Here is a 13,020-nt window from a genome sequence, read left to right on the forward strand (position 1 = left end):
ACTCGCAGAACCCCACCTCCTAATTCTCTATCCTTATATTACACTTTCTTCCCAGCCCAAAATGGTGCTAAAATTAGAGGTCAGCAGTCACAAAGTGGTCCATGAGGAATGGCAAACAAATGCTATTGGCTCTGCCTTTCTACTCTTGAATCTCCCAGGCAAGTTTGTTCTAACACCCGCTATGTTTTTTTGCAGCATGCAAAAGGAAAGAACAAGAACATGGGAAGGATAGAGGCAACACACCCAAAAAGCCGAGGTTGGTCTTCACAGATGTCCAGCGTCGAACTCTACATGCAATATTCAAGGAAAATAAGCGTCCATCCAAAGAATTGCAAATCACTATTTCCCAGCAGCTGGGGTTGGAGCTGAGCACGGTCAGCAATTTCTTCATGAACGCAAGGAGGAGGAGTCTGGACAAGTGGCAGGACGAGGGCAGCTCCAATTCAGGCAACTCATCTTCTTCATCAAGCACTTGTACCAAAGCATGAAGGAACACCCACAAACTAAACCTCGGTGGAAAAGCTTTAAATAAAAAAATTTTTAAAAGACCAGGACCTCAAGATAGCAGGTTTATACTTAGAAATATTTGAAGAAAAAAAAAAAGTGTTATTTATAGTCCAAAGAAACCAAAGACTTAGCTCACCTGCATTCTGACTTTGTTCGGAGACACACACTTCAGCGGGGCAACGACTTGGCAAGAGAAAATATGAGCAGAAAAGCACCACTGGATCTCACACCTTCAATCCATGATCATTCTCGCTGTGCTTGGCTGTTTTGTGGTTTGGAGCATAGTGATTTTGAGCCATTGAGTGGACATCTTTTAAGATCAGACTTTCTCATCTGTTCCACTATGCCACGAAGGTGTATGGTGTCTCAGTACTGTGTGTGGGTACGTGAGTGCATACACATACATACACACACACACACACACACACACACACACGCATCACCAGTGGTTAGGGACTTAGGCAGGGCTGGTCTTCAGGAAGGGTTGTGCTATAGGAGTGCACCCAACATAGTGTGGGGTTGTCTGAGTTCATTGGATAGGAGTGTGATTTCGCTCGTCTAGCCTAGCGTTTGAACCTGCCAGGCCCGCAACCTAAATGCAGATTCAAACCCAGCAAAGAAAATTTGAATGACACCTAAACCAGTGCATTCTCTTTGTTTGTTAAGGAATGTTCAGATATTTTTTAAGAAATGAAACAAGAGTCCATCCATTAAAAGAAAAATCACCTAGGTACCAAAGAACACACTTAATATTATAGTGCAGGTATTTTATTGCAATGATTTTAATAACCAAAGCTATTTTTACACAAGATACTATGTAAAGTTATACGTATAAACTGATCTAGCTGTAATACACATGCCACATAGAATCATGACTATTATTTATGACTCTTGAAGCATTTGAAATATTAGTTTTCAGAACTGGCAAGAAAGAATGTAGCTTCAGGGAAGCAATTAATATCAGAACAGAGAGGTCAGTGTAGTATACATGTACATCCAGATGGCACACTCCCTTTCGGGATCCATAAATGATACTTAGAAATATAGACGTGATGCCATAATCTGTTCATAGCTGAGAAAACCTGGGGATTCTTCCAAAGTAGGACCCCATTTATAAATTAGAAAACTAAGTTTAACAGAGCAAACAATTAAATTAGAACATTTGTTCAAAGTAATGCTTTTTTAGTAAAAGACCACTGAATAAAGGATATCATACTTGGGTTAATTTGACTGAAAGTTGCTTTATGCATTTGACACCAAATACCTTTTTAAAATATTTTATGAACACACAAAGCGAGCAGACCAATATTATTATTACAATGAACTATCCAGTATTTGTAACCAAATTGATCTTATTGCCAATCTCAGACATATTATGACTTGAACATCAATAAAAATAGCAGAGGCAACTGAGAAGTGGTGGAACACCATTGAAAAAACCAGAGTTCTAGTGGAAGACAAGACTTTGGGTTCTATTGGCGTAAAGCTATTTATTTCACTAAGCATAGCCTCCAAACTATACTACATTCTTTCTTGCTACTGCATTAAGCTGGAAATTTTCTAACAGAGAGTCCACTCTCTAACAGGGACAGATAAAACACTAGATCTGAGCTTCCAAATACAAAATTTTCAATTTCTGTTTTTCCAAATCACTTAACCAGAACTGGAGAAATCAAGGGGGAAGAAAAAAACTAATACAGTTGTACTAGCAATACCCAAGTAAATCACTTGCTTCCCAGAAAAATTCTCTCTGAACTCCATTGAATTGTAACTCAAACAAATGGATGTCTTTTGTACTATTAGGTAAAGAATTGGGTACTCTTGGTTAATTAGCACACCTAATTAGAGATATGAAGTGAAATGTTATCACAACAATTAGTTCTTAATTGATATTCATTAAAATGCTAAAGGAAAAATATTGAACCATCTTGACACAAAACCTAACTCCTTAAGGTCAAGTCTCAGCGTCTTGTCTAGGTCTAGAAAGAGACGGGCACCTGGAGAGATGAAACTAAACCAACAAGCCATCTGGATCTCCTTCATGTCTGCTGTAGAATGAGAAAAGCAAACCAACACATACTTCTCCTTTAATGAAATAGTGCATTTGCCTTGACACATTTTGTCTTAGTATTTTTTTTATCTCATACCAAACTCCAGCTTAAAAATTTCTCTTCTAAATATGGCACAACTACAGTTCAGCTATTAAAAGAGAGCATTTCAATGGCCACCCTTAGAGATTTGCTTAACATATAATCTTGTCAATGACATAAACCAAAAGGAAAAAAACTGATTAACTTTTTCACTCTCTCCAGGAATGGTGGGGGCCAGGGGTACAGCTATAATAATATATTTATAATTCAGGAGGGAGGAAAGCCTTATTTATTTAAAACATGAGAATATTAAATGCAGGGACATTCAAGCTGTGTCTACACACAATCTTACCAAATTCAGCTCCCCAGGAAAAACAAAAGTTGAATTCGAACACCATGGTTTTTGCTTCATTTGTGCTACATAACCTCTTCAGATTGATCCAATTGCATTTGACTTTTCAACCAATTATTTTGGTACTGTGTAGACACAGTCTCAGAGAATATTACTACATTTCTAATATTCCCATCATAATGCTTTTTTGAAAAAAAAAATACAGTGATCCTATTTGCTGACACCAAAGATAATTTTCATACCAGCATTGAATTTGCACCCATTACGCAATTTCAGGGCCTAGAGATATATTTTCTCATAAACAGATGCACAAATCAGAGCCTGAAAAGCAATTTTTTTACTTGACTGTTCAAGTATACTCACAACCTTTGCTTTTTAGAAATCATAACGACAAACTCAGCTTCTCACGAGCAATATACTTGTTACGTCATGTACAACTGATTCTTTATTGCTTCTAACTTGGCATGTGGCATTAATTTATGGCTCAGCTTTCTTAACCTACCACACTCAACAGAGCAGATCACATGCCATTTGCTCATCCATTATTTCTCAATCCTTTTGGAAAATTCACCTAAAAAGGTATCTCATTCTTTCATTTGTATGTTTGTTTCTTCCAGAACTGCACTTCACTTAACATGTTTTGGGGTTCTGTGGGGTTTTTTTTTTTTTTTTTTTTTTTGGTAGAATGGAAGTTAGACTGTTTTTCACCATAAAGCATTCAGGTCCTCTCATGCCTAGAAGTTTCCCTGAAAGGGGGCAAAGAAAGAGAGTGGAAGATGAGAAGTCTGGATACTCCAGAAACCCAGACTTCAGTAAATGTTCAGGTAAATGAATTCTGAATGTCAGGAACTAAGTATTCAGTCCCTGGATGCAGCTGTCATAGACCCCAAAACCCAAAGAGAATGTGGGGAAATTCAGAAATTCTAACTGAATATGTCACTCACTCTGCACCCCCCACCCCCCCCAAAAAAAGCATAATTAATTTTCCAGGACAAAAAAGTAAAAGCACCATGCTACTTTTGGACTCATGCCACTCCCATTGCTACCCCAGGTGAATGATCCATCTTTGCAGGTTAAATGCAAACTTTGCTATACCAAAGAGTCCTAGGACATTTTCACATGAGCTATAAAGGCATTTTCTGTAAGAAAGGTCCTCCCTTCTTTGTACATAAAGGATGAAAACTATGCATTTAGCAAACAAAGAGAAAGCACTTCCCCCTTTCCTATCTAGTTGTTTAGGGTGCATTCAAACACCAGAGGCCATTTTGAGATGCGATTGGCCTTCTGGATTATTCTTGTGGTGTGGTTAGCTTTACAGTACATTTGGTAACTATTTCCTAAATAGTAAGGACAAAGAAGCAGAAGGTAAGAAATAGCTACTTCCACGTGTAAAAAAAAAAAAAAGAAAAAAAAAGAAAAAGAAAAAAAAAAGTGTAAAGATCTACTATTTATAGTGTGAACCAAAGACGCTACCTCACTCGATTTCCATTGGTGATTTTAATCACATTGATGATACCAAAGAATACCAAAGATATTTTCATGCACGGCCTTGGTCTGCAGAGGGAACTCCACCCTTTTCCCTCCCCCACCTCTCCTCCCCTCCTCACTCTTCACTCAGTGTGTAAACTTGTCTTCATTCTTAATAATAATGATACGAAATGATAACAACAACATTAGGAAATACTACTCTTACTACTGCTAGTTCTACTTGTAAATCTCTAGGCAAACATGTTGCAAACTTTGTAAACTCCTAGGATGAGTGCCTTGCTTGAACCAAAGTGTTAAACCGCTGTTGACCTCTCACCTTATACTCTTTGAATACCTCAGCCTCTTAGAAAGGCCACTAATGAAAAAAAAAAAAAAGGAATAATTATTCACCGTGGTGCTTTTTCCGTGCAACCATGCAATGAAACTTTCTTTGATACCAAAGGATGACTTTTCCCCCCAATTTCTTGCTGATAAACCAAAGCTCCTCCTCCTCGTTCCCTCTCAAGATCCCCCCACTTCACCGAGCCCCTTCACCAGGCAGGCCGTGCATCACTTTTACCAATTCCTCCAAATACCTCATAGTAATAAAGTTTTAGGGTTATGTTGTATAGAGAGTCTATGTGATAAGGCAGAACTTACTAGTTTGATAATTGTTAAGGTTACTTTAAAAAAAACTTTATAATTCTTATTTATTTTGTAGTTTGTATGTTTGGGATGTCCCCCCGCCACCCTCCCCCCCCCCCCCCCCGCTTTGGTTTGGGGTTTATTTTCTTGGCAGAACTGCTTTGTTGCTCAAGGAAGACTTAATTTCCAGAAATGTTCCCCAGGTGGGTTAAGGGTTGTGTAAAAAAATGCAAGAATGGAATAAGAAATGATTCTTCTTTTGATGGTTACTTATGAAGTTTTTGTGTTTTGTAGTAAATTTGTTTCCACAGGGTAAAAAAAAAAAAATATATATATATATATATATAATCTCTTTTTTGTGAAACTGGTTCCTATTTTTCTCTATAATGTGCTGTGATTTTTTTTAATTTAATTACATTTTATATGAGCTTATTTAATCACTGCTTTAATTTATGACTGTGTAGTTTTTAAAATGTATATAGTAGAATTGAAACGGCCAAAGCTTTACGTTACAATCTTTTTGTTCTTGATGCTAAGATGAAGCTGAAGGCAAGAGCTTCTCTAACTGCAGGGTGTATCTTCAGCTTCTTAGCAGACACTTCAATGTGTGTTGTGAACACTGCCAGGTTCCCCCCTCAAAACACTTGTACATGCCAAAATGAGTGTTTCATGGTAGTCCTTTTTGTCATTTAGAAAGGAGAAAGGCATTATTCGTGTTCTTCCTTTAATTTATTAATTTTTTTTTAGAAGAGATTATTTTGCAGGTTAGACCTGAAATTCCAAAGAATTTTAGAGTTGTTTAATGTTTCAAAGCACCGGCATTTTGTGAGATACTTTGCTACTTTTTTTTTTTTTTTAAACCATTCACACGGGTATGAGAAGTAAAGAGTGTAAAAAAACACAGAAAACAAAAAAAAATCAAAGAGGCAAGCTAACTTGAATTTGGAAATCCTCTTAAGTTTCACCAAGTTTCTGAACTGCTTCAAGGCAGGGGGCAGGGCAGAGAGGCAATTCTTCTGGCCGAGCTGAGGAAAGTGGAATGGTTTTGTGCCCTGACTGAGAAAGTCAAGGCTGAGAGGCAGCCGGCCCAGCTCCTGCCTGTCTGGCCAACCCACAGGAAAGCAAGACATAATTGCTTAGCCCCAGTTATCAAGGAAAATGTTTCACAGTTACATGCTCCTCTCCACATCCATTTCTTGTAATCTGCTACCTACAGTTACCCTCCCCCTTTGTCCCCCCCCCCCCGCCCACCACCTCCCACCTCTACCCATCCCCCCCTCAATCACCCCCCAAAATGGCAAGAGCTCTCCTCAAATGTCAGAGTCCTGAGTGCATATATCCTAGCCCTATTTGAGTTTGTCTCTTCTCACTCATCTTCCCACTACTTTTCTTGTCCACACCAGAGATGGTCGCTGCCCCAGGCCCCCTTAATCAAAGCTGTTCAGATTCTTGGCCCTGCTTTAGGTCAACACACACACAATTCTCAGCCAACTAGCAGTATCCTCAGAAGTGCCGGTGCCCACTGCTTTGTTTTATTTTGCGGAAATAAATTGCTTCAACTATATGGAATAAATCCATAGATGTAAATACTTTTCCTCTCAATACAAGAATTTTATCTTATTTTCTTTTGCAAGGGTATTAGGGGTGGGGAAGGAAAGGGAGGGCTTAGACTTTGGGTCAAATGTTCCATTTTCTTAGAAACATTTTTATACTCGTTATGTATGTTAATAGGGCAATAAATCTGCTCTGACTTGCAGGATCATTGGTAAGCATTGACTAATTATTTGTTTTTAATACAAATGCTGAGCAGTGAATTACAGAAAGCCCAGGAAAATGGTTGAGGGAGTAGACTTTTACCATCAGCAATGAAACGCTGAACAGAGTTGTATTCACAAGGTCATATTTTCTGTTTCTGTGTTAGTCTTGATTTTCTTTTTGTGGTATGTTCTGCATTTATTACATAATCATTGTGGGCTCATTTTAGATTTGCCGTCTGAACCAAGTGACAAGTATTTTTTAACAAAATAAACTTTAAAACATTGTCTTCCACTTGCTTCGGTAGTTTTCATATCTCCCTGTGTTCCTTGTCCCTTCAGAAGGCAGCCCATGTGTCACTCAGACCTGTCCCCCCTCCCTTCTATTTTCAGCACACCTTTGACCTTCACTATTGTTTGAGTGTGACTCAGTTTCCCTGTTCAAGTTAGCTTGATGGTTTATTATGTAAGGAGGGTGCCTAAGACAATCATCAGGTAAAAAAAAAATTAAAAATAAAATTTTAAAAAGATCAGTAGAGTAGAAAATCTTCCAAGAGCAGAGGGAGTTCTTCCTTAGCAATGAAAAAAAAACAAAAAAAAAAAAAACAAAAAAAAAGGTAAATACATAATTAAATAATTAATTTAAAAACCTAACCATGAGGGGCTTAGAAGATTTTTTGATAAAAGACAAATGTTGTTGTCATTTTCTTCTTCAATTAGAAAGCAGTGGTAGTTTCTACATTGCATCTGCATTTCAGACTAAATGATTATTGTACCCAGTTATGGTTGTTCGCTAATATTTTGTCTTTCTCTCTCTCTCTCTGTCTAATGCTTCTTCTGTATTTTTGTGTGTAGCAACAAAAAGTGTAATGCATTAGGCATTATTCTGGTTTGTTTATGAGTATCTCCTGTACTGCATTAAGGTTTCTTTCATTTTTTTAAGCTTCGCTACTGTTCTCACTTTATGCCGTGCAATATCATCTGCTGTGTTTGCTAAGCAAAAAAAGAAAAAAAGAAAAAAAAGCAAGTGATGATGCCATCATGCTTTTCAGTGTTAAAATGTTTCAGCATTTATGTAGTCACCAAAATGTAGTGAAATAAAATGTTGGATTTTCCAGCACTTTAAATTTAGACAACTCTTGCCTTCTTTTGTTCTTATTCTCTGCAATTCTCAGCAAGGAGCTCATAGTTTTTCTTTGGAGGAAGGGTGAAACTGAGAGGGTGACGTGCTTGAGAACTAACGCCAGTGTCATGGTTTAAAGAAGGGTTCATTACGAGGGAAAAAAGAAAATGGTATTCTCCAGTGGAGCAGAAGGCTGGTTTTGTTTATTTTGTTCTGTTTTGGTTGGTTTTGTTTTTTTAAAGATTTTATGTTCAGGTAATCTCTACACCCAACCTGGGGTCTGAACTTACAACCCCAAGATCAAGAGTCTCATGTTCTACTGACTGAGCCAGCCAGGAGCCTCAGGAGGCTGTTTTTAAATGGAAGTGGGACATTCTATTTGTAGGTGTTAGCCATTTGTATTAACCTGACTGACTTTCAGAAGAAATAAAAATTATTATTAGAGAGAATGACCTTTAAAAGTCCTCATCAGTAAAATACTATGTGTTTGTGTGTGTGTGTGTGTGTGTGTGTGTGTGTGTGTATGTGGCTCAAGATCTAGGGGAGGATGGAGAATTAGGATCTTCAATTAGAAAGCAGTGGTAGTCTAGTGATTGATCAAGAGGCCTGGTTCAGGTACAAAAGGAAACTGGGTTTGGAATTCCTGCTATGCTCATTACTAGATTTGTGGGCACATTCTTTAGCTTTAATGATTTAACTTCCCTAAATCTCAGTTTCTTCATCTGTAAAATGGGGATAAGTATCTATATATTTTTTAAATGTTTATTTATTTTGAGAGAGAGAGAGAGCAAGAGTGGTGGAGGGGCAGTGAAAGAGGGAAAGAGAGAGAATCCCAAGCAGGCTCCATGCTGCCAGGGCAGAGACCAGTGCGGGGCTTGAACCCACCAACGATGAGATCATGACCTGAGCCAAAACAAGAGTCAGCTACTCAACCAACTGAGCCACCCAGGCACCCTGTGGGCTAAGTATCTATATTACAGGGTTGCTGTGAGGATTAGATATTACAAGTAAGTAAAAGTATGGTATCTGGCATATGACAAATCTTTAATAAACCTTAGCTGTCTTTATTATTGGTAAATATTTTAAAGTGCAGATATTTTTCTAGTTAAAGAAATAATATCTAAGTTAGGCTTTCCATTTTTTCAATATAAAAGCAAGATTGCTTTCTCAGGATATTCCAGCAATTACTTTATATTTTCCAAAGTTAGGAGATATGCAACAAAGATGTACAATAAAATGTGAATAGGGATTTGCCAAGTGGTCCAATGGGTTGACCCTAAAGAGATGTCCAGTTTAATGTCTAACTTCCAGGACACCAGAAAGGAAAAAGCAATTGCCTGTCTGGAAGAAGTTTTTGAAGGGAAAGTGGACTTTGAGAGTCTCCTTGTAGGCATCCCAAACACTGACTCCTGAAGGCTTCAACTATTAGAGTCTTTAGCGGAGTGGAGCTAGTTTGGGTAGATTTGGAAGGCTCCACAGAGAGAACCTAGAGGGTCTAAGAGTACCTGCAGAAGAAATTATAAATGAAGCCCAGGGGAAGAGAAGTCAAACAAAAATGGAAGCCTCCTAGATGGGGTCAGTAGTTCTCTATTTCATTAAATGCTAAAACTAGCATACATACTGGCTGCACATGGCAAATAAATACCTATAAAATGTAATTGGTTTCAAATCCTTCCAAAGAAGCTTTTTCTGGGATGCCTGGGTAGTTCAGGTGGTTAAGCGACCGACTTCGGCTCAGGTCATGATCTCACCGTTTGTGGCTTCGAGCCCTGCATCTGTGCTGACAGCTCAGAGCCTGAAGCCTGCTTCAGATTCTGTCTCCCTCTCTCTCTGCCCCTCCTCCGCTTGCACTCTGTCTCTCTGTCTCTCTCTCTCTCTCGAAAATAAATAAAACATTAAAAAAAAAACTTTTTCTATTTCCACCCTACTAGGAAGGGTCCTCACCTCCAATGACTACATTCATGAAAACCTGATGCACTCAGTAGGTTTGTTCATGGGCTTAAAGGAAGTGATGGGAGACAATTCACCTTATTCCCTTTTCAGGTGTTTAAAACTTTACTCCCACCACCAACCCTCTAATGTGTTACTACTAAAAGTCTCCACAACCAGGGCATTTACTTCATTCCATTTGAATTTTAGTCAAGTTACCATGGTCAGGACCGCACAGTGTTTATTACATCAGCCAGTTCCTTAGAAAACATTAAACAGGAACATTTTGCCTTTGGCTTCTTGTTTCAGATTTTTTGTTTTGGGGGAAAAGGGTTAGGTCTCAAAGCCATCTTTCCATAAAAACAAGAATTTCAGTAATAGGATATGACATCTTTTCTTAACCAGCAGTCTAAAAAAACACCCAGGGAATGAACATCAGTAAATTTGCCAAATAAGATGTTCCTCACTCATATCCCCCCATCAACAACAATTTGGTATCCATCCAAGGTCACAAGTACCTTCATGGGAGCTATGGGACCCAGCATCATCTACCAAGGGACCCAGGAGGATTCTTGCCCACCCATACAGGGTAGTAAGTCCCAGCTTGTGGACCCTGCAGTGTACCAGGAACTGGCTCTAGCCTCTCTTACCCATGGTCCAGGAACCCCTGGAGAACACTATCTTAGACAATTATCCATGAACAACAAAACTTTTGTGGAAGTCTAGGAGTCCAGCAGAGGTTCCAGAACACCATTGGAGCAACAACAACAACAACAACAACAAAATGAGTTCAGATGCATTGGAGAGGGTAAGAGGAGTGGTTTGACTTTACCCACATCACTCCTCCCCCAAGAGAGGCCTTCTTAGCCCATGATTTCTCCCACAGTGGAAAGTGAAAGCACATGAGTGAGCACACAACTTCTATAGCTGTGCAGCACAGGGCCAAAGATGCCCATTTTTCTCCCACTGCACCTAGAATACTGAATTGTGAGCTCACACATGGGAGACAGAAGGTGGCTGGCACAGGGGCAGATAGAGCTCTCAGGGCACTAAAGAGACACAAATCCTAATAACCATGTCATGGACTCCATCAAGAAGCTTACCCATGATCTACTGAGGATCCCTCACCCACAAATCTCCCCAAGTGGCCACAGTCATCCCAGCACTACTCAAGTCTCACCCCTCCACACACACACACACACACACACTCTCTCTCTATAGTCAGTTACCTATGTGTGCTCCCAATAGTAGTGAGAGAAAGCTTTGCAGATGGCTAGGGAGCCCTCACAGAAAGCCTGCACCAGTCCAAATCTTTGGTTGAGGGAAAGACCATAAAACTTGAGCTTTAGCACCACCTTTGGGAAAGCAAAAGGGAGGCTATCAGCACTCAGCCTGGTGTGAAGGATCAAAAGAAGGCACACAGCTTAAGAATTCTGCCACAGGAGGCAGCAAGAAGCATGGAGCAGGGATATCCATAGAAGGTCTGAGAAAACCTCAGAATCCCCAGCAGGACTCAAGGAAGATATTTCTCTGTCACACTTATTCAGTAAAGACTGGAGAGGGGCACTACAACTTCAAACATGAAGATAGCAATACAAGACTTAAAGGAAGATGAAAATTTGAGGCAACATGACATCACCAATGTATCACAATACTCCTCCAGTAACCTCCCTCAAAAACATGGAGATCTGCAATTTACCCAAGAAAGAATTTTAAACAGCTGTTTTTAGGAAGATCAATGAGCTATAAGAAAACATAGAGGGGTGCCTGGGTGGCTCAGTCAGTTGAGCGTCCAACTTTGGCTCAGGTCATGATCTCGTTGTTCATGAGTTCCAGCCCCACATTGGGCTCTGCTGACAGCTCAGAGCCTGGAGCTTGCTTTGGATTCTGTGTCTCCTGCTCTCTCTGCCCGCCCCCCCCAGCTTTCACTCTCTCTCTCTCTCAAAAATAAGCGAACATTAAAAAAATAAGTATAACTATAATAATTTACTAATGGATACACAATATAAAAAGAAGTAAATTATGACATCAAAAACATAAATACATGGTAGGTAGCAGTTGGGTCCCACTTTGGCTTTGCTGTCTCTTTGATCCTCAATAAATTTCTCAACCCAGTGTTTCTCAGACTCTGTACATAGATCACCTGGAGTTCTTGTTAAAATGCATAGTCAGATTCAATAAGTCTAAGATGATACCTGAGATTTGGCATTTCCAAAAGGCTTCCAGGTGATGCTGTGATGCTGGTTCACAGACCACACTTTGCAAAGCAAGGACTTAACTTCTCTGAGCCTCAGCTTCCTCTTTTGTAAAATCAGGGATTAAGACTTGGAGGCTCTTCCCATTAGAGCACATTCTGATAACCCCACAGGCAGGGCTGGATCTTCAGAGGCACTAAGCACTGAAAAGATTATGATGTACCTCCTTTCACCCACCTCCTCCCTACCATATCCCTAATGTAGAATTCAAACTCAAAATAATACTAAACCTACAGTACACAAAAAGAAATTAAACACATTTTCTATTTTTCCCATGGTAATTACTTTAATGCTTTTCTTAATAGATCAAACATCATAGTCTTTCCAAAATTTGTTGTCACATTTTGAGTGCCCCTGCATGGTTGGTACCTTAAATGTGTGTTTGGTCCACCTAATAGTAACTCATCTAAGCCAAGTCAATTAGCTGGCTCAGAGGATCTCAGGCCATATGCCCAGAACATTCAAGGCACCCAAAGCACTTGCTTATCTGCACATTATCATCCTCTGGGAAGAGCTAAGACCAACCTGGGAGCTATCTAATCATAAAGTGTGGTAGGGTCCCCTCCCTAAGGAAAGGAAAAAAAAAAAACCTCAAGGCAACCTGGCTATAGGTGACAACATCCCTCACAACGATGACGATGACGTTGTAACATGAGACCCCTTAATCAGGCTACATGTTTGTGTGTTACCATATATGGAAGACAAAGAAGTAGAAAATATATAAAAAACTATGCCACGTGGCATTCAGGGCTCAGTTCTTTGGGTACAACCCAACTGAGCAGTGCCAGCAGGAATAAAGTTGCTTCCTGGAAAGAAAAGCCTCAGTGTCACGAGTCTGTGTTAGAATCCTGCTACAAAATGAATTTTTTGTTTACTAACTGCAATTCTAACTTATATG

At 39.4% G+C, this 13,020-nt stretch overlaps 1 protein-coding gene across 1 annotated transcript in view; it reads left to right on the forward strand.

Moving 5' to 3' along the window:
- The window catches only part of ONECUT1 (one cut homeobox 1), a 45,323-nt gene extending 38,213 nt beyond the window's left edge, over window positions 1-7,110 (forward strand). The window contains exon 2 of the mRNA XM_019442073.2: window positions 196-7,110. Within this exon, the coding sequence (XP_019297618.1) occupies window positions 196-488 (293 nt within the window). The 3' untranslated portion in view covers window positions 489-7,110. The remainder of the gene's footprint in view (window positions 1-195) is intronic.
- The last annotated feature ends 5,910 nt before the right edge of the window (window positions 7,111-13,020 follow it).

The sequence above is a fragment of the Panthera pardus genome, unplaced genomic scaffold (assembly GCF_024362965.1).
Source record: "Panthera pardus isolate Hobbes unplaced genomic scaffold, ASM2436296v1 HiC_scaffold_24, whole genome shotgun sequence".
Taxonomy (NCBI): domain Eukaryota; kingdom Metazoa; phylum Chordata; class Mammalia; order Carnivora; family Felidae; genus Panthera; species Panthera pardus.